A 20151-nucleotide genomic window follows, 5' to 3' on the forward strand; every position below is an offset into this window, starting at 1 on the left:
AAGACTGACATGCTTCTCTAATCGTCAGCACCATGCAGTGAAAAAGAATGCACTATGAATCTTTTATTCACCAATCTTTCAGCAATTTTTTTTATGAATAATGAAGATAAAATGTATTTTTGGTCCATGTAGCTTGAATTTTTGACAAATAGTTCTTCGGGTTTTAAAAAGTGATAAACCAAGTCCCTACGATTAGAAAAAAAAAAATATATAAAATTAGTCTCTACCGTTAAAAAAAAAATTGACAGAAATTCGCTATTTTGCCAAAAAAATATATAATTAACCTTTTCTCTTGGTTGCTCTCAATCACAATCTAGTATATAAGCCAAAGAGATATATAGTTACAGTTTTATCTTATCTTAACTAGCCATATCAATTTTGTTTTCATTGCTGTGGACCCAAGTCTCAGATTCAATGAGTCATGTGTTCTTGATCATGAGGTTACCAAAAGGTAAAATGGTAGATCATTGAAACTTTGAATATTGTCCTCTGCCAACCAAAAAGTAGCACTTGAATCAGAGATGGCAACTGAATTATCAACTATCGATTTTTTATTGTAAATTATTCGTGCCACTATAATTGGTGCCGATGTAACATATTAACAGATTCCGTTAACTTTCTTTTTCTTGCTTACATTAAAGAATGATTAATCACTTTTTAAGATCCAAAGAAAACCAAAAGTGTATTTATCCCTAAATAATAAGCACAATGACTCACCAATCTCAATGTAAAGTCAACCATCCACTCCATAAAAATAAGTACCAAAATGCAGTGGTATATGTCGACAGTTGAATCTAGTTCAATTAGGAAAAAGACTGCCCTGCTAATTTGTAGACTCAGCCTCTCAATCCAGGCAACATTGCAGATATGTCTCACCTAATTCCAGGGCCCTTTCGAGTTACTAACGATCAACACAGTAACCATAATCTAGTTTGGGAACATATCAACACAACCCAAAACATTAACTCAAGAAATGCATCAAAATTTTCATGTTGGCCAAGACCCCTCTATCTGACTATCTCTATCCCAGTGAAACAAGTAATACAATTTGCAACAGCACGCCGAATTAGAAAATTGGTAGGGAAAGAGGCACGAGTAAGAATTAGTAAACCGTATCTAAATGCAACTATGCATAAGAAAATGCTAGAATGGATAGATTCAACCCTACGTTGTGTAGAAAAATGATTTCTTCATACCTAAAGTCACCCCTAATTCGCGTGGAAAGATTTTAATGCTCCTCAGTAGATACTAGTTCTTTCATTGCCCCGGCTATGGTGTCGCCTAAGATATCTTCCGCAATTTTCTCAACCTTGTCATCTCCAACATCATCTTCCATGTGCAACACATTGCTGGACTCAGCACCTACAATTGGTTTATGGAACTTGTTTTTCCTTTTTTTCCTTTCTGGGATGCATCCATATCTGAATCCTTCTCTGCAGTCTTATCATCCTCGATTTTTTTTCTTTTTCTGTCTTCTGGAGATGCATCCATATCTGAATCCTTCTCTGCAGTCTTATCATCTTCGAAATCACTTTTACCAGAACTCTCATTGTCAGGTGTCTGAGGAGAGTCCCCTCCCTCATTTTCTTCAATGTTTGCAACTGCATCCACCAAATTTGCACCTTGTTCAGGAAGCCGCTGTTGTAGTGGCACTGCATCACTGATGACTTGACCAGTCCTTAATCTCTCCCTGTAATCCTCCATCTCTATTTTGTACCTTTCTTTATCTTTAAGAGCTTTCTCCTGATAAACCTGAAACAGCAGATTAATGCATTCTTTAAAATAATACTCTTAGAAGCGGATTTAAAATAAAAGAATGTATGACTAGTTGAAAGTCATTAGAAATGAAGATAAACCATAGTCTTACTGCTCTTTCAGGCTCTTTCAACTTGTTCCACAGCTCACCAATCATTCTACTGATCTCTCTGTCCTTCCCTGGATGCAGGGGTTTCAGTCGTGCATGCTGCTCAGCAAAGAAGAAATTATATCCACTTCTGTTAGGTTTTGGATGAGCTGGATCCCTCTTTTTCATCTCAGATTTCTTCCTGCGGCGGCGACGATGGATACCAGGTACATAAGAGGCATTGACATTTTTGCTGGCAAAGACACTATAGTTCTGTGGCACTTGCTGTACTGCATCCTGTGGAGTCAGATAAAGTACACCTTTTAGCTCCTCTGAACCTATTGTGACAGTAACAAGGTATCCACTTTCGAATTTCCCATCAATGACCCCTACTACATTAACAGGAGACCCTGAATATGATGGTGACCGTACTGCAAACACCAGAGAAAAGGAGCTTTATTATGTTAAAGATGTAATTTCGTCAACCAAAAAAATCTTGGCAATAGAAAAAGCCATCAAAAAATATAATTGAAAATCTTCACACAAAAATAAGCAGTTAATAATATGAATACCCCAATAACCTACTTGTTGAGAACAATCACCAAATATCCCATTTCATTTGTAGATAAGACATGAAACAATAACATAAATGAAGAGAATATCCTAGAAAACAAAGACGACACAAGTTATTCTTATAACAGGCTAGAGGGTAATAGCTGCCATGACACTAGGAGACTCCTTTATATCTTACAATCTCAGCAATAACAGACCATAACTTAATGACAGCAATTAATTCCTTCGGCAGACACTCCAGAAAAGTTTCCTGCAGGGAGGGAAAGGGGAGAAGAAGAAAAGGACAAGCATATCCAATTGTCTAGCTACTTACTTCCAAAGCATTTGAGACATTGCTAAAATAAAAATAAAAATAAAAATAAAAATAAAAATAAAAAGCGCAAAGGTGCAACCCAAATACACAAAATGTATACAAGAGAAATATACCTGACCAGAAAAAGAAAAAAGAACAAGAAAATCGGGAACATTGCTAAAAAAAACTGTTCATTATAAGTTGTGGAACATATATTTCTTCCAGTGACTAGATGTTGACAGAATGATTTTTGGTTTAAACAACCATAAGTATGAAAATTATTCATCGAGGATATGCAACACATGACAGAAAGCAGATGCAACCAAAACAAAAACATTTTTTTCCAGAAGCCACAGTAGATTCAGTTGGAAGAAGAAGAATATTCTGGAACAAGGACAAAAGAATATTGTTTTATTCCACTATGATCCTTGATTCGTTTACATGGGTTTAAATAGAAATAATTACAAACTATTATGGAAAGGTACTTATTGCAGATTACAATTAAAAATAAAATCAGGTAATCAAATCATGGAGAATTAATAATATGGCCTACATCCTGTAAAGAGAATAACTGGAAATCTCCACTTAAGAAAATGGACAGTCCAAATTGAAGAGCAGTTTATTTAGGGCAGATTGCAGATTGAAACTTCCACCTACTGTACGTGCCTCAAAACTTTGTAATCTCTAGCAGTTAAAGAACACTTTTAGCACAGCATATGACTCTCTCTCTGTTTGGTTCATTCTGTTTTATATTTTCTCATCTAGGTATCTTCTACTAGAATTCAAATCTATCAATTTGCATTTTATCAAAGAAAATCAATTTGCTAATATCCTAGATTCTTTCTGGTTCTTGAAGGGTGCTTCAAAATCCCTCTTTTTTTTTTTCTTTTTTTAAATCAATTTCTCATCTTGTTATTCCTCAAAGCTTCATCATATGATTATTGTCATTCAAAGTTGTTCCTTTACATTAATATATCATTGACTTCCTTCAATAAAATGCAAAAGGAAATTTTAGGAAGTGATGCAATATTTAGAGAAAAAAGTTCATCAACGCCAGTTTTGGAGAAGATCCAGATGAAATTTTTTGAAATTGATGAGACTTTTGAGATCGATTTGAGTTCTAGTAGAAGATAGACAGATGAGAAAATCTAATATTTATTCAGAATCTAAAAGTAAAACAAAATAACTCGACCGAGAGAGAGGCAATGGTGTGATGTTAGTGTTCTTTTACTGCCAGAGATTACAAAGTTTTGAGGCATGTACGGTAGGTGGAAGTTTCAATCTGCCTTAAATAAACTGCTCTTCAATATGGACTGTCCATTTTCTTAATGGAGATGTCCAATTATTCTCTTTACAGGATGTAAGCCAGATCTGAGAATTAATACAACATATTGTAGGCTTCTATCTTCAACACTCTCCTTCAAGTGCGAGCCCAAACTCTCTCTTAACAAGTGAGGCCCAACACATACAATATTTAATTGAAATAGGAGATAAATGACGTAAATAAAGTTTGAACTCAGAACTTTCTCTGATACAAGTTGGAAAAAGAAAAGTTTGGGTTTAAATAGAAAAGAATTACAAACTATCATTGAAAGGTAATTATAGCAAATTACAATTAGAATTAAATAGAAAAAAAAAAATCAGACAATAAATCATGGAGAATTAAATTAACACAGAAAATTGTTAAGTTTCCATCTTCAACAGATTCAATAGTTAGAAATTTGTAGCTTATGACTCATTCTTATTCTACAACAATGAAAGCACCTTTTCACTCTGATTCAAGTAGTGTAAACACTATAAATATTTCACCCAAAGCCATAAAGATCTCAGTACCATCTAAAAGATATATATATAAAAAAATAAAAAAGGACAATTCCTGCCAAGAAAGATAAAGCTCTCATTCTCCAGAAAGGAATAGAGAAAAAAAAAAAAAAAAAAGTAAAAAGACACCAGGATTTGGTAATGGCAAAGAATTCATAACTGATACTAAAGAAGCATAGAGAAATTTATCCTCTATTTTTCCTCCCAAAAAACTTTAGGAATTGAAAAGAAGAAAAGGCAGAGACCTCTAGGCAATTCTGCAGTCTTCATCCTTTGTTGCTTGAGCACAGCTGCTTGGGTTTCTAGTGTAGGCTGCAAAGATTCTGTTCTTTGAGCGGGCACTGGAGTTGTGGATGGGCTCATCAAAGAATCTGCCAAAGACTGTCGTATTATAAAACTGAATCCAGTAATGTTTATTCAAATGAGGGCTGATTGTTTTATGCACACACCAGAAGACACGGGGATCCGGGCCTTAAAATAGTATATTTGTTCATAGTGGTGAAGCAATGATACATAGTACTTCCGCAGTACAAAAGAAGCATTTGTAGCTGTGGAAGGGAAGTTGAAAATAGCAGTCACTTCTTTCCATCTTCTCTCCCTAAGAATCTGCAAACTCCATTTTGTCAGTTAAGTAACTATATGTCTAACACATCCCCAGTGAATATTAAGAAAATAATTGTCACTTGTAACTATGTAACAACCTTCATATAGATGATAAATATCTGTATGATACAAAATAACTCCAAGTAATATGACACCCCATTTAATTCCAAAAAGAACAGGGAGAACACAAGAAAAACAATTATGAATAATTACTTATAAACTCTAAACTGCAAATCTCAATTGTTATCTACTAGAGCTAGACTCCAGTAACATTATAGAGCCATAGGGGTTAGATTCGAGAAGTTAAATAATATGACTATTATCAAGTAACAAAAGAGTAGGAAAGCAATTAATCAGCACAACCAAACCCAGCATAAGAGATGAAAATTCTCAAGAATAGCTTCTGACAAGTCTACACGCCAATCGATGGAGACCTCTTTCAGAAACCTAAAAAAAATGTCTTTGCCTTTATAATTACCCAAATATAACTATGTATGACATTACTCACTAGTCATTTATATTGCAATTCCAGCACAACTCTTCACTGTGGCAGTGCTTAGGAGGACACCATTTTACATGGTTAACCAATGCGATGGGAGACTCAATTGTCTGGTTATACTTAGGTTGATACATTTACTAGTCTATGATTTATCTATTGTATGCTGGAAGTTTCTTGAGTTAGATTGCTGGAAGTGTATATATACATATCATACTCAATCTCACATCAACCTCACCCTTTTTAACCATCGTTTAAAAAAATGAAAGGAACAAAAAACATGCAATATAAAGTCCTTGACTTAAGAGAGTGAGGGTAGCTTAAAGTCAAGGAAGAATCAAACACAAATTTTCATTTGCTGAAAAACCATTTTCAGAGGTAGCGTAGTGCAAGAACATATCACAGAAAAGTTCAGGTAAAAAAAACCACCAAAACTCGTTAATCACTTGTGACTGGAAGTGTTCTGACAATGCATCTTTAGACATTTTAATAGTACTAAAATTTCAAACAAACTGTACATGCCCGAATCCAAAATATGCATCACATACAAAATGACATTGGAACTTTCAGACAACCAATTCACCTGTGGAATGGTTCAAATCAAACTAATTGCAAAAGAAACTCAACTACTTAGCCGTCAACACTTTCATATTACCTTTTCAATGCCCCCACGAGAAGTTACCTCCACAAAAAGTCGATGCAAGTCTAGCTCTTTACCTCCAATGATGGGAATCCTACAATAAAAATGTACAAAGAAAACAATAGAATATCAACAGTAGAACAGAAAACCTCATAAAATATAAGCTAGGTCAAAGAGAAGAAAGTGAAGATACATGCTCGTTATAGATAGTATGAAGCATGTGGTAATAGCACAAGACAATAATAACACACAAGATAGCGTTTATATTCAAAACATCCATTGAAGAAACTTTGTAGTTGGTGGTCACATCACGTACACATATAGGGTACAAGAAAGCTAAGTAACAAAAGACAAGCAGCTCCCAGCATTTTGACATGCCAACACCTACAGAAACAGATACGTGTCAGTCTCACCTAACGCAAAGGAAGAGTGGAAGACAAACGCTTCAACCTATTGAAGCAAAAGCTATAGATCATTTTTGAGCCAGTTTAATAACATTTTAAGCTTTTTGTGCAATTCACAACTAATAAAACCCACCACCCATGTTGGGGCAACACACCATGCAAGACTGCTTGCGTCTTTTCTCCCTAAACACAAACCATTACAAAATTATTTTCTTTGAGATTTTCACTTGGAATTAAAAAAACAAACAAACAAACAAACCCACCACCACCAAAACACCAAATTAGTTGCGACATTAACGAGAGAATCACCTAGACATTGACAAAAATGGATTACTTACTGATTGCCATACATTTAAGCAAGCAGAGGAAATGGAGGAATTGGATCACTTAATGCAAAAAAGAAACCATGGGACATTTCAATGAAGCATATTGCAGCTAGATGGTCCTTAAGATGATGTCTGTACAACAGGAATTAATGTCATTAAATGGCATTTTACCAACACCGTTTTGAAAACCAGATTCTTCTAAATGGAAGTCATTAGGTCATAATCAATTCCTGCCAGGAGGGTGGGAGATCTAGGCAGGATCTATAAACTTAATGGTTCATTATGTCTATTATGATACATTTAAGGAAGAGTTTTATGAGCGTAAACACCTAGTACCATAGAATGACTTTAGAAACCCCAAGCCCCTTTGCTTGTCTACAAAGTTTACTATGAAAACTTTTTTTTGATAAGTAAAGTTTACTATGAAAACTTTAGAATCTTCATTTGTTCAGTCAAAGCTTTTGTGATTTATTGTGTACAACAATACATTTAGCCTTTATAGCATGAATCAAGTTCTATCAAAAGCATGCTACACCTAGAAACCACACCAGAAAACAAGATATAATGACACTTGGCAGCAGAGGTCTGAGTTAATTGCACCTAAATAATAATATAAGTGGTTATTAACCATCACATTCTTAAACCAATTCATTTCAAAGAGCAATACCACAGATAAATATGTGTTCCTCTGTGAGTTTGATAAAGTTATTTAATGAGAACTTAAAAAGGACAGTTGTCCACACATTCAAGTTTAGAGAAATGGATGCATGATACCCACTACAGAAAAATGTCCAACTTAGATGAAGTAATGCATAAAACAAGAAAACCAACCAAAGGTCTTCATGCTTTGTTGCAACCCAAATCAACCGCAAAAAGTATTCCATAAACAAATAAAAAATAAAAAAAAAAGGTACACCAACTAACCAAATTAAAAGGAATAAGTATCACTAGATTCGAATGACTACTAAAGTATTAATGCTGGTTTAGTTAACATCAAAAGTAACTTAAGAGAAAACAAAACAATCTCAAAATTAAACTTCATAGAAAATTTAGTTAGGTAAATTTAAGCGGTTTGCAGTCAGCTTGTGACAGCCAACTCCAGGACAATTTGTATCTTTTAGTCACAGCTTAACCCTGTCCCATTTAGGTACCATGAAAGAAAAAACTCCTAAACCATGATGTCCAAGATATGCTAGTAGTTCTATAACTAATTTATGGCAATTAATATCACTAGATAAAAAAATTTAAAATCTCTTTTTTTTTTTCGTTCACTGGCTAGCAAAATCTTTCACAAATTCCCATCAGTCAAATGCCAAAAGATTCTAACTGCTATCTTAAAGGTAAGCAAGAATAAGTTCATGATCAGAAACTCATATTATAAGTATAGCCCTGAAACGAAATAATGAAAACTTGACAAAACATCAAAACATTTGTATTAAAAAAACAATTCCTCTATCTTCCAAGGAATAATTTGCTCAAAAGAAGACGGAGCAAGACCATAAACAACTACTAGCAACGAAAAATACAGGAAATAGACACGAGCAATAGTATATTGCCATACTATTCATAAAAAAAATTTAAAAAAAAAAAAAAAAAAAAATTGCCATACTCAAAAACAATAGTACAGAGCTAAAGAAATAAAAAAACATCGCATAAAAATTTGAGATGATAAAGCCAACTACACTACAATCCTAAAGTTACAAAAATCACTACTTTGGTTCATTGTATTTCTGCTTCTACAATAAATCATGGCTTGATAATATGTTTGTGTCAAGGCATAAGGTTGAGGGAGGGAGGGAGGGGAAGAGAAAGAAAGCTTACATGAACTTAGTCTCCAAAGAAGTGTGGAGCTTCTCCAAAGTAGCCATGAACAGATTAGGACTGTCTACAACATCTTCATATTTTGCAAGAGGTGGAGGGTAAGTATGATAATTAGAGGATGCTTCTTTTATGGGCAATGGACTCTTACTGGCACCAGAAGCTGATGCCATTGGCAATTCGGCCCCACGACCCCAACCTTACTCCGTCCTTCCCTGTTTAACCATCAAACCACTGTACCTCGATCTTCACTGCATAACAAAAACTAATACAGGTGAAGGGAAAAACAGAGAAAAAGATATATATAAAATAAAAAAAATAAATAAAAAGAAGAAGAAGAAGAAGGAAAACTTTCAGGTAGAACTAACAGCATGCAAAAGGCAGAAAAAAAAAATCAGAAGAAACCCATCAAGGATATAGCCAACGCTCTACTTTTCATGCAGAATCTGGCGAAATGAGAAAAGCTAAAAAAAAAAAAAGTGAAAAGAAAAAGACAAGCCCATGAGGATAAGGCAGTGGAAGAATATTATGACAAAAAAAAATAAAAAATAAAAACCATTTAAATCACCATGCAGATTGCAACTGAGAGCTGAAAGTCTGAAACAACAAGGCAGACCATCTTGATGAGAAGCGCAACAACCTCAGCTGATAAAATAACTCCCAGTACCGAGGGAAAGATTCAAAGCCCAAGAAAAGCCAATGGTACAGCATAGCTGTCATAGCCATGAATTCCTCCTGAGTACCAAGGATGTAACAGAAAGAATCCATCACAGCTCAATTGCTGCCTTTATAACCAGAGGCTAAAAAGAAGACACCCTTTTAGGCTATATGCCGCTATGTTAATAAAGACCCAAATATAAAAAAGTCCTTTCTCTGTCTCTCCCTCTCTGAGCCAGAGTTTACAGGCCTATACAGGCTATGACCTTGCCTGACATTCGAAAGATATTACGATATCTAATATGTACTTAACAGTTGTACATATATATATATATATAATTAATTAAATATCAAAGTCCAACACTCTTCTTCCTCTCTCCCTATTATCTGACACTATTTCAGGCTAAAAAGATTCGGAAGATACCCATTACCCATGAGTTGGGGTTTGTGGGTCGCAGTGCCCATCAATCAAAAAGTCCTCCTTCAGCACCCACCTTTTGTCCAAAGGGACCCCCATCCTGAATTTTCAAATCGGCACTGTCTTCCCTCTTTCATGGAAGCCAAAGATTACCCACAAAAGGAATTTATGGAACAATGCACTGTTCTATATTTCATATGTGCAAATGGCATAAAAATATAAGAATATAACAAACAAACCCAGATGAAGAAAATGACAGACAACAACAGTATTTACATTAAAATGAAACACATTAAGGAACTTACCAACAGTGAGAGATTTGAGCATGCAAAATCAAATACATTAAGGAAGAAGCTTAAGGTTAAAACTCTCTATTATAATAAAAGGTTAAGAGTTATTATATATATATATATATATATTATTATGTTTTTTTTTTTTTTTTTTTGGGTGGTAGCAAAAGGAGGAGAAGAAAAAGTAACCCTAATTATACAGAGCTACTTGGGAAAAGACCAGTTTGACCCAACTAAGTTGTGGTACAAGCCTAGATGCTGAAGGATAGTTCTGGACTTTTTGAGTGCCCAAATCAAAGACACCCCATAAAAGGAAACCATAATAATAATTAATATATATTTATGATTACAGGTGTATAGTAATGGAAGTGGGTGAAAAGGTAACGTGTGTATTAGTAAAACGTGCCCAATTGACTTTCCCATCTGAAACGGAAAACAATCTCAATTCTCAAGGACTAACCACAAGGGATAAGAACCAAAAATAACCGAATTTATCTCAGGTGTGGTAAATAAACAAATAATAGGAGATTTTCTAAATCTTTTTTTTTTTTTTTAACTGTTTATAATTTGTTTTTATTAAAATTTTTAAATAAAATCTGAACCATTGAAAAAACTTACCGTTTTAATTTTTTTTTTTTTTTTTACGGCACGTAAAAAATAAGGAGAGCGGGTGGTGAGCTATGGGTGCCGTAACAGTAGCTCCTGGGGAGTTGAATGGAGGCCAATCAACACTTCAAAATTATTCCCACCCTCCCAAACGTTCCTTATTTTAGGATCCCTAATGGCTGATATACACATTTTAGAGTCAATTCTGAATGAATATAAGCAGTATGTGGTCATTTTAGGTTCTATTTGTGGCAACAGACTGCACTTTTTAAGGATTGAACACACACTTTTTAGATATAATTTTGTCATGAGTTTGGAAGGTGGCCCATGTTGTGGGTTATTCGGGTCAATTCAGATTTTATATTTACATTTAATTTTTTTTTCTTTGAAAAAAAAAATGTTAATGATGAAAAAAAAAAAATGTGCCTTTTTGAATTATATTGGTGAGATCTTTGTTCGCCCCATAATAATATTGTGAAATCTTTGAAAGATTTATTGAATAGATTACGACATAGTAATAAAGTAATGAATGCATAGAATACTGAACAAGTTTTCAATAATCGACTACGTGTGAAAACTTTTATTAATGTTGGTTTTTTAGTGACTTGCATTTTAAGGATGTGCTTTTATATGTTATGATAAAACCACTTATTCAAAAAATATTAGGTAATTCTTTTGAGATGATTACAATTTTAGCATCATGTAATAATAAAATTGCAAAGCTTATTTTGGAAAATGCTCAAAAATCGTGAAGTATATACTTTACATACAACCCAAAATGAGATTTTGCATGTTCTTGCAAGTAAGGTTCGAGATAAAATTTGTGAAGATATTAAGGATTCTAAATTTTGTATTATTATTGATTAGGCACGAGATGAGTTGAAGAGAACAAATGGATGTTGTTTTTAGATTTGTTAACAAATATGATTTTATACAATAACGTTTCTTTGATCTTGTCCATTTTAAAGATACATGGGCATTGACTCTAAAAAATGAAATATCTACTATCCTTTTTCATCATTATTTTGATATTCAAAATATTCGTAATCAATGATACGGTGGTACTAGCAAGATGCAAAGTGAATGGAAATAATTGTAGGCGTTATTTCTTAATGGTTATCCTTGTGCACACTATGTTGCTCATTGATCACAATTAACACTGGTTGTTGCATCTAGAGATGTAATTTATATTAATGAATTCTTCTCAATTTTATTTTATTTTTTCATTATCAATGTAGTCGGTGCTTCATGTAAATATCATGATGAATTACAAATTGCTCAAACATCATAAATTGCACATATGCTAACTATTGACAAACTTGAAACTGAAAAATAAGCTAACCAAATTGGCACTTTAAAACAAGCTGGTTGGGGTTCTTATTTTTATTCTATTTGTAGCCTAGTAAAGATGTCTGGCACTACTTGTTTAGTGCTTGCAGGGGCGGAGCCAGCCCCCCCAAGTTGGGGGGGCCAAATTGAAAAAATAAAATTTGGGGGGGCCAAAATTTGAAAAAATAATAAATTTTGGGGTAAAATTTTAATTTTTTTTAAATTTTTTTTTTTTTGGGGGAGAACCTTGAGGCTTGGGGGGGCCTGGGTGCTTGAAAATATTATAAAAGAATGATCCACTTACTCTCAATGCGTGGATGCTAATATTGCTTATAAAATTGTTACATCATTCCAATTCATATTTATTTTAGATATAATGGAAAAAATCACGAGTATTCCTAATGTTACTTGTCAAGCTTTGCAACAAAAATCTCAAGATATCTTAAATGCTATACATTTAATTTCTACTATAAAAGCACTCATCCAAAAGTTGAGAAATAATGGTCAAAATGATTTGCTTGAGAATGTTCTATCTTTTCCAAGCAATTTAAAATTGACATTATAGATTCAAGTGCTTGTTATATTGAATGTCAATGTCATTATCAACATGATCATATTACAATGAAGCTTCATATCATTTTGACTTATTTAATATTAAAAATGTATCACATACTTTTAATTGCAAGAGCTCGATAATATGTTTGGTGATAGTACAATGAAACTTTTGACACTTAACTTTGAATCCAAACAATGACGGATTAATGGGGGAGTTGGTAATAGGCCATGGCCCTCCCTCAATTCCTATAAACCAAGAAAACAAATATATATATAAGGTAAAAAAAATAAAAATTAGCCTACTGACCCCTACTAACAAAACTTTTTGGCCCCTAGCCATAAGAGTTTCTGACTATGTCCTTGGATCTAAATGATGCTTATAAATCATTTAAATTAATGATATATGTAGTCTTGTAAATAAGTATTATCCTCTTGATTCTTTTTAAGAATGGGAAAATTAATTTGAGATTTCAGTTGAAGCATTTTGAACTTGATGTGCTCAATCATCCGAAATTATAAAATTTGTCTTTCATTGCAAAATTATGTCAATGATCGATAGAGACAGAAAAATCAAAGTCATACCATCTTATTGATAGATTGATTAGTTTTGTTAACTCTTCGAATGCCTACAATGACTAAAGAACGAGCATTTTCAGTTATGAAAGTTGTTAAAACAATACTTCACAACAAAATGGAGGACGATTTTCTTGCATATAATTTAATTGTCTATATTGAATTAAAAATTGTTGAGAACTTCAATTTATATTCAATACTTCTGGTTTTCCAAAAGAGCATATGCTACAATTTTAGACACTTTATCTTTGTATTTTTGTTTAATTTTGTATTAGTACCTACATTACGCTATCGATATATCAATCTTAACACATTTATAAAGTTTGAGTATACTTTTTATGATACACATAATGTGGTATAAAATACTTTATTTCTATTTTGTACATAATTTTTATCAATTGGTTATTGTTACTCATTTTATTTGGCTATGTTCACCCCAAAAAAAAGAAAAAGAAACAGCACGTTACAAATTACAATGCCTAGGAAGGGCAAACATAGCAATTGAGTCAAAGCCAAACTCAAATATATCAAACTGCTCAAGTGATCCATTAACTTCATGCACTCTATAAGAACAGGTTTGACAAATCCTACACCAACTTGATCGAAGATTCTCAACAGGAACAAATTCAACCAGGTAATATACGGCTGCCATAAAAATTGATGTATATCAGATTACTCCATATGTTCACCCCCTGGCAGATTCATCCAAGGATGCATATCTTAGTGACAGGAATAAAACAATTACCAACAGAAACTGGTGACGACACTTCATCTTTATTGCAACTATTATCCAAACAGGGAAACCAAAACTCGTGAGAAAGAACAGCTTGTAATAAAGGAAATTACAGTAACCAGAATTCTATTCTGAACTGGCACCTTAAGAGATTAGAAAGTGGTCAAAATTGGGTTACTACACCTACACGAGGGAAAACTTTATATAGATCGTATCCACCTATCACCATGATCCTGTTATCCGTGGAAAATTATCCAGCAGGCAGCTTCATACACGCCTATGATAGAAACAACATCAATTACATGCTTTTTGAAGGGTTTGATCATTAATCTTTGAATAATGATTCAATGCCACCCAAATATACAACTTTTTATCACCTTGCTTATGTGGCAAGGTGGTCCCCCACTACTTTTTGATTATTTTTTATTTTTTAAAAATAAATTAAGGTGGGGGATCACCTTGCCACATAGACAAGGTGGTGAAAAGTTGTATATTTATGTGGTAGTGAATCATTACTCTTAATCTTTTCACAAAAAAGGAACCAACATCACAGTTTAGATAGCTGCAGAATTTTCCGTGTCAAGTGAAATGTATGCAGACAACTAATAAGATGGAGCGCAAGTATCCAAAAACACCAAGGAAGCTATATATATTAAGTTTATTTCTTATTTTTCTGTAGCTTAAGGTTTAGTTAGAGAAAACCTTAATGAACTTTAAGTTATTTCATTTTACCACCTTGAACTCTAGTGTTGTATGGTTAACCCCCTAAAGTTCCAAAAAAACAACACTTTCCCGGGCAAGCAACCGCTAGGAAAATTGATGAAAATAAACTGATATGTAGGCAAAAGGGGTAGAAACGACCTTAACAGAGAAGTCACTAAAATAGTCAATTGAGATGCATACAACTATTTTCATTTGTTTTAAAAGTGGTAAGTTGAGATAGGAGGTAAGCTGCCAGTCTGCCCCTCCTACAGAAGCATATATATATATATATATATATTGATAAGTAAATGCAATTCAATTCAGAGGAGCGCAACCCCTTATATACGGGAAGATATATATATATATATATATATATATATATTTTACATAAGTGACTTAAAAGGCATATTTTATAAACTGAGAGAGAGAGAGAGAGAGTAACGGGGATCTCGGGATCTCTGTAAATATCCCTTCTTCTTTTTTTGGGGGGTGGGGAGGAATGGAGCTTGGGTTTCCAAAATGCAGCTATTCATAACCTGAATATAGGTGTGAGATACCTTACAAAAGTCCTTCAACGTACTCCTAATGATGCACTGCGCCAGCATCTTTTCTTTGACATAACCTGAATACAGATAAGCTTTAGGTATCAGCAGCAATTATTCATGGAGCAATCACTTATTAAATGCTTCTTGTGGAACTCCAGAAATTCTTTAAAGAATAAAAAGTCCAATTGACGACGAAAGGAGTTGCTCTAAGAAATTTAACATCAACAAATGATTTTAAAGAATATGTAAGGAAAGATATGGCATTGAAGTTTAGACAATGGCTGAACCAGAATCTAATGAAGAACAATTTAAAGGAAAATGCGGCATTGTATTCTTGTGGCTGTTAATCCAAGTTATACACACATAAATCTCACAAGGATTGCCCATAGCCACACGAAATCCAAAATTTCACATTCAACTATTGTGCCCTCCCCTGCTGCCGGTGTCCAAAAAAAAAAGTCCCCTCTCGGCATACCGTTTACTGGAGATCGCATAGCAGTCAACACATATTTTGACCTAGAAGAAATCTTAGTCGAAAGTTACCTACTGAAGCTACGGTTAATATGTCAAAATACACCAGTCAACTGAGATCGTCACCAGCTGGCTAATAAGCTGAAACTCTAAGGAGACTTGATGCTGCAATCTCCCGAATGAGCTACAGCTGAGTATTGACCCTAGACGCTGTATATTAATGATTCGAGAAAGTATAAGATCCTAAATCCACCGGCAGAAGAATCTGATGTCAAGGGGATGCATATGTATTGCTGCTTCAAGTATATAATAAGTACGTAACAATTAATTTTTAACACCATACCTTAGAGGATGGAGGAGGCAGAGAGGCCTGACGTACCGCTTTTCCAGGCTCTGTTAACTGTCGAATCTCTTGAAGCTGACTTGCTATATCCTGTAGAAGTTGCAACTGAACTTTTTCCCTTTCATTATTCCCCAAAGAGAAGTTGAGCTTCTCTCTTTCTTCTTGCACAATCCTTAGTCTTTCTTGGAGCCACTCAACTTCGTTATCAATTTTTAACCTTTCATTATCAATTGGAGACATTGAATTTCTACGTAAATCAATTGCAGACATCGACTTTTGCCGCATATCAGAAACCGAAGCTTTGCTGCGTGACGGAACCTTTGGAGGCAGTCCACTATTTATATCTGGCCTGCTTCTGTTGAAGTCTAGCTCAGTCTCTGCCGTGCTTGGGCTTGGATTATCACCTTTTCTACAAAGGTTTAAGGAAGCATTCCTTGAAAGTTGTTCACTCTTCTTTACACTCTCTTCCCTAGAGATACGAGACTCGTCATCAATGACATGGACATCATGAACATAAAGCTCTGTATCACCAAATGACCTATGTGTAACTTTGTCTTCCTGATTTGTATCTCCACACATCTCCACATGATCGAGATTATGTGCAATATCAATCTTATCTTCATCACAAGATTCAATCATCTTTGTTGCCAACCTTTGGGATAGACTCATATTATCACTTTGCTCCTGTCCTCCCCCAACTGGTTTAATGCTTCCCACAAGCAAATTAAATCCTTGCGGAGTACTTGACGGAGTTAATTGTGAGCATGCCTCTATTGTATGCAATTCTCTCTGTTGAGTAACTGGATTCTCATCCATGGATACCATTCCCTTCTCTCGAAACTCATCACAACTTAAAGAATTAGGCTGCTTGTCAAGGCTTGGATGCCTACGAATGTCTCCTTTCTTAGAAAAATTGGCATCTTCATCCAATTCTGGATATGGCAGTTCTTTCCCAAAAGCAAGAATACGGTTCTGCAAATCGAGAGATGGGACCTCAAAGTCTCTAGAACTACTTGTGTTTTCCAACCTTTCCTTCTCGCACAAGGATTTGCTAATCTGCTGCAGCGTTAGCATCGGACCTTCACTTGAATAAAACAAAGAAGAAAATCCCAGTTCCTGTGTGTCTTCCATATCAGCATCTAATTGATCATTTCCAAACATTATTTGCCTGTAAGCTTCAACTTCATTCTCTAAAAAGTGCTTTTCCCTTTCTCTCCTCAGTAAGATCTCTTTGAGAATGTTCATTTCCTCGGCATCATATGCAGATTTTTCTTCTATCATCCTCTGGTATTGCTTAGCTTCCATTTCAATCAATGCCTTCTCCTCTTGTAGTCGCAATATCATAGCCATGGCCTCATCTGCAGCACTAGCAGCAGCACATCTCTCTTTCTCAAGTTCAAGGTACAGAGCAGCACGAGCAGCGTGCTCTTCTTCAAGTGCTTGTTCCAAGACTCTGACTGTATGTGTCTTATTACTATCAAAGCCTAGCTCCCTTTGCGTGTTGTAGCCGGACTCTTCAACATGTAGTGCCTCCTCCACAAATTTATCTTCATCAACAGATTCATTCAATTTGGGGCCACATGAAACTCTCTCCTTCCAAGAAATGTCCGCAGGTGCTTCCCAGCCATCTAAAATCAAATAGTTATCCACATCAGAAGCAGCATCAGCATGCATGGTGTAGAATAAAAGTATACGAATATGCAAGCATGCGCCATGCAGGAGTCTTCTGTTTCAAAACATTACTTTTGAAGTGCTTAAGGCTTATGCCTGGAAAAAGTTAAAATAGGCTCATTGAAAATATCAGCATGCATGGAGTAAAAATAGGCTCATTCAAAATACGCATTGCTAAACCATATGACTATTAGAATCTAGTATTCTTTTCTAAAAGCATAGCCGCATAGGTGACTATCACATGCACTTTTGATTCAAGACACAGCTTTAAAACTAAAACTAAAAGAAAATGAGAAAAATGGAGGTTCAAACTAGGACTGAAACATTGAAGTGCTATAACAAAATGGACTGAAAACTGAGCTCAAAAGAGAAGTAACACTCACAGAAAAGGCCATCACCTCCAGAATTAACAGGAACCGAGCTGCCTTCTTCAGTAATCTCAGTCCCTATCCTACAAACACTGGAAGGAGTCAAACAACCATCTCTTACATCCAAGCATAAAGGATCATATGATGAAACTGTAGAAGACTTCCCATAATCAACAGCCCTCCGTTTGTGACGCTGCCGAAGACCAAGCCTCTTCCTCTGTCCTGCAGCCCTCTTACCCTTAAGATCAAACCATCCTTGTTTCACGGTTGGCGAGTTCGCCATACCGAACTCAGAACCAGCTTCGTAGCTTTCCACCAAACTTGTCCCAACAAAACCCTGTGCCTTCTCCATATACGAGCTACTCGACGCTTCACCTTCCGTCTCAACATGCCTGTTCTTACCATTTTTCTCATCCACCCACCCCAGATTAAATTGGCAATTTGGTTCATCAGCCCATATCAAATCGAAAGGGAACGTGCTCTTCACCGACAAATGAACCGAAGAGGTTTTCCCCCGCGGGCAATCCACTAACGCTCTTTGCAAGCAGTGACTACCTCCGGAGCTCCCAAAAAGTCGCTTGCAAGGACTCGGCAGACACAATCCAAACAAACCCAGAAACTTCGAGGCGAAATAAGCAAGAGTTGATGCACAAAGCAATAGATACGCTATCCCAAGATCAAGAAATGCACCCACTAGCTCGCTAAATGTCCATGAATGGATTGCTACGCACGTCATTTCCTCCGAAAGCAGTGTCATTTTCCCAGAAAAAAGTTTCTCACCGCACGTAATCCATCAAACGAATGCATGAATCCTCCTCTATTCAATCGGGGCAGAAAATATCTGAAAGTCCAAACAAAAACAGAGAAAGCAGTAACATATCAAACTCACCATTTTTATTTTCCATAAAACCAGGACTAGAAAAACAACAACAAATTTGAGCCTTTCTTTTGCTTTCAATATTTTTCTCAGGAACCGAACAAGGATTCGTACAAACGCAAAGAACGGTAATAATAACAACAATAATAACGATTATGATTCATGAGATGAGAAATTAACAGTAAAACCCACTTGGAAATGGAAGTTTTGGAAGATTTGATCCAAACCTGACGATTGTGAGACTGCTTCTGTTAAGCGATGAGAATGTTCAAGCCTCAAGGTGTTGGTTAAGTTCCCGAGGGTGATACGACGCCGTTGGTGGCCCACCGACTTGGTCCAGTCAAGATTCGTGAATCGTGAGACCTTTTTTTTCTCCTTGGCCCATTGTTTATGGATCTTAAAAACGCCAAACATCCTTTAGATTTCATTCCATCGCATCGTCCAAATGATTTACGAAAATTACAAAAAATTCAGGCTCCTGTTTCCTACATTTATATTAAGTATTAAGATTATTATTATTATTATTGTTATTATTTTGGTCTTATTTTTAGTCTTTTCGGCCTTCTTTAGATATTTATAATGCCTATTTTTAACGATTTTAAAATTAATTTAAGCTAATTTTTAGTATTTTAGACTTGTTTTAATTTTTAAAAAATATATTGATTTTATGTTATTAAGAAAATTACAAATATATACATACTAACAGAACTTATCAAGTATAATTTAACGTGATTCTAGCCCGTCCTACCTCTATTGCAGCCGCCTCAATACCCTTCTACCATACTCACACATTGGAGGATCATGCTTAGAGAAAAATATATAGGACTGATCAACCTTCATAAAATCCACAAAAATTCAAATTGGAAAAAAAAAAAATTGAAAATTTAAATCGTACAACTTCTGGTAGTTGTAGGAGTTAGAAATTTAGAATTCTCTTCCTGGCTGTGAAACGACGACGAATGAGACAAGTAAATTTTAAAATCATTTTATTACACGTGCTGGTAAAGAAAAAGGCCAGCGTTTAGAAGTTAGAAGTGTCCAAGCCCACGTTGATTTCGTAAGTTTAGGCCCATGTTGGTTTTCTAATATTTTTTAAATATTGATTTAATTTTTTATTGTAAATAACACGTGTCACAATCTGACTGGTATTCATGTGGCAAATTAACAAACCCTGTCAACTTTTATAATGACTTTCCT

The 20151-nt window shown here is 34.9% G+C and overlaps 2 protein-coding genes across 8 annotated transcripts; both read right to left on the reverse strand.

The window, feature by feature from the left end:
- Window positions 1–722: 722 nt before the first annotated feature.
- Window positions 723–9751, reverse strand: LOC133858519 (high mobility group B protein 15). Of its 2 annotated transcripts, XM_062293996.1 has the most exons (8): window positions 9385–9751; window positions 9185–9280; window positions 8820–9067; window positions 6284–6362; window positions 4979–5135; window positions 4775–4900; window positions 1868–2274; window positions 723–1752 (listed from the first exon to the last, which is right to left on the reverse strand). In XM_062293996.1, exons 3-8 carry the CDS (start codon window positions 8987–8989, stop codon window positions 1363–1365), a joined length of 1329 nt encoding a protein of 442 aa, XP_062149980.1. In that variant the 5' UTR covers window positions 8990–9067; window positions 9185–9280; window positions 9385–9751; the 3' UTR covers window positions 723–1362. The 2 variants fall into 2 exon arrangements, with proteins under 2 accessions (XP_062149980.1, XP_062149979.1); XM_062293995.1 differs by lacking the exon at window positions 9185–9280.
- A 4114-nt stretch (window positions 9752–13865) lies between these two features.
- LOC133872297 (uncharacterized) lies at window positions 13866–19273 on the reverse strand. 6 transcript variants are annotated; one of them, XM_062309815.1, is made up of 4 exons: window positions 18093–19057; window positions 16039–17666; window positions 15237–15301; window positions 13866–13936 (listed from the first exon to the last, which is right to left on the reverse strand). In XM_062309815.1, exons 1-3 carry the CDS (start codon window positions 18832–18834, stop codon window positions 15251–15253), a joined length of 2421 nt encoding a protein of 806 aa, XP_062165799.1. In that variant the 5' UTR covers window positions 18835–19057; the 3' UTR covers window positions 13866–13936; window positions 15237–15250. The 6 variants fall into 6 exon arrangements, with proteins under 6 accessions (XP_062165799.1, XP_062165792.1, XP_062165784.1 ...); XM_062309808.1 differs by lacking the exon at window positions 13866–13936 and adding an exon at window positions 13943–14254; XM_062309785.1 differs by lacking the exons at window positions 13866–13936; window positions 15237–15301 and adding exons at window positions 15568–15905; window positions 19182–19273 and having other exon boundaries at window positions 18093–18918.
- Window positions 19274–20151: the final 878 nt, after the last annotated feature.

Source organism: Alnus glutinosa, chromosome 1, assembly GCF_958979055.1.
Source record: "Alnus glutinosa chromosome 1, dhAlnGlut1.1, whole genome shotgun sequence".
Taxonomy (NCBI): Eukaryota; Viridiplantae; Streptophyta; class Magnoliopsida; order Fagales; family Betulaceae; genus Alnus; species Alnus glutinosa.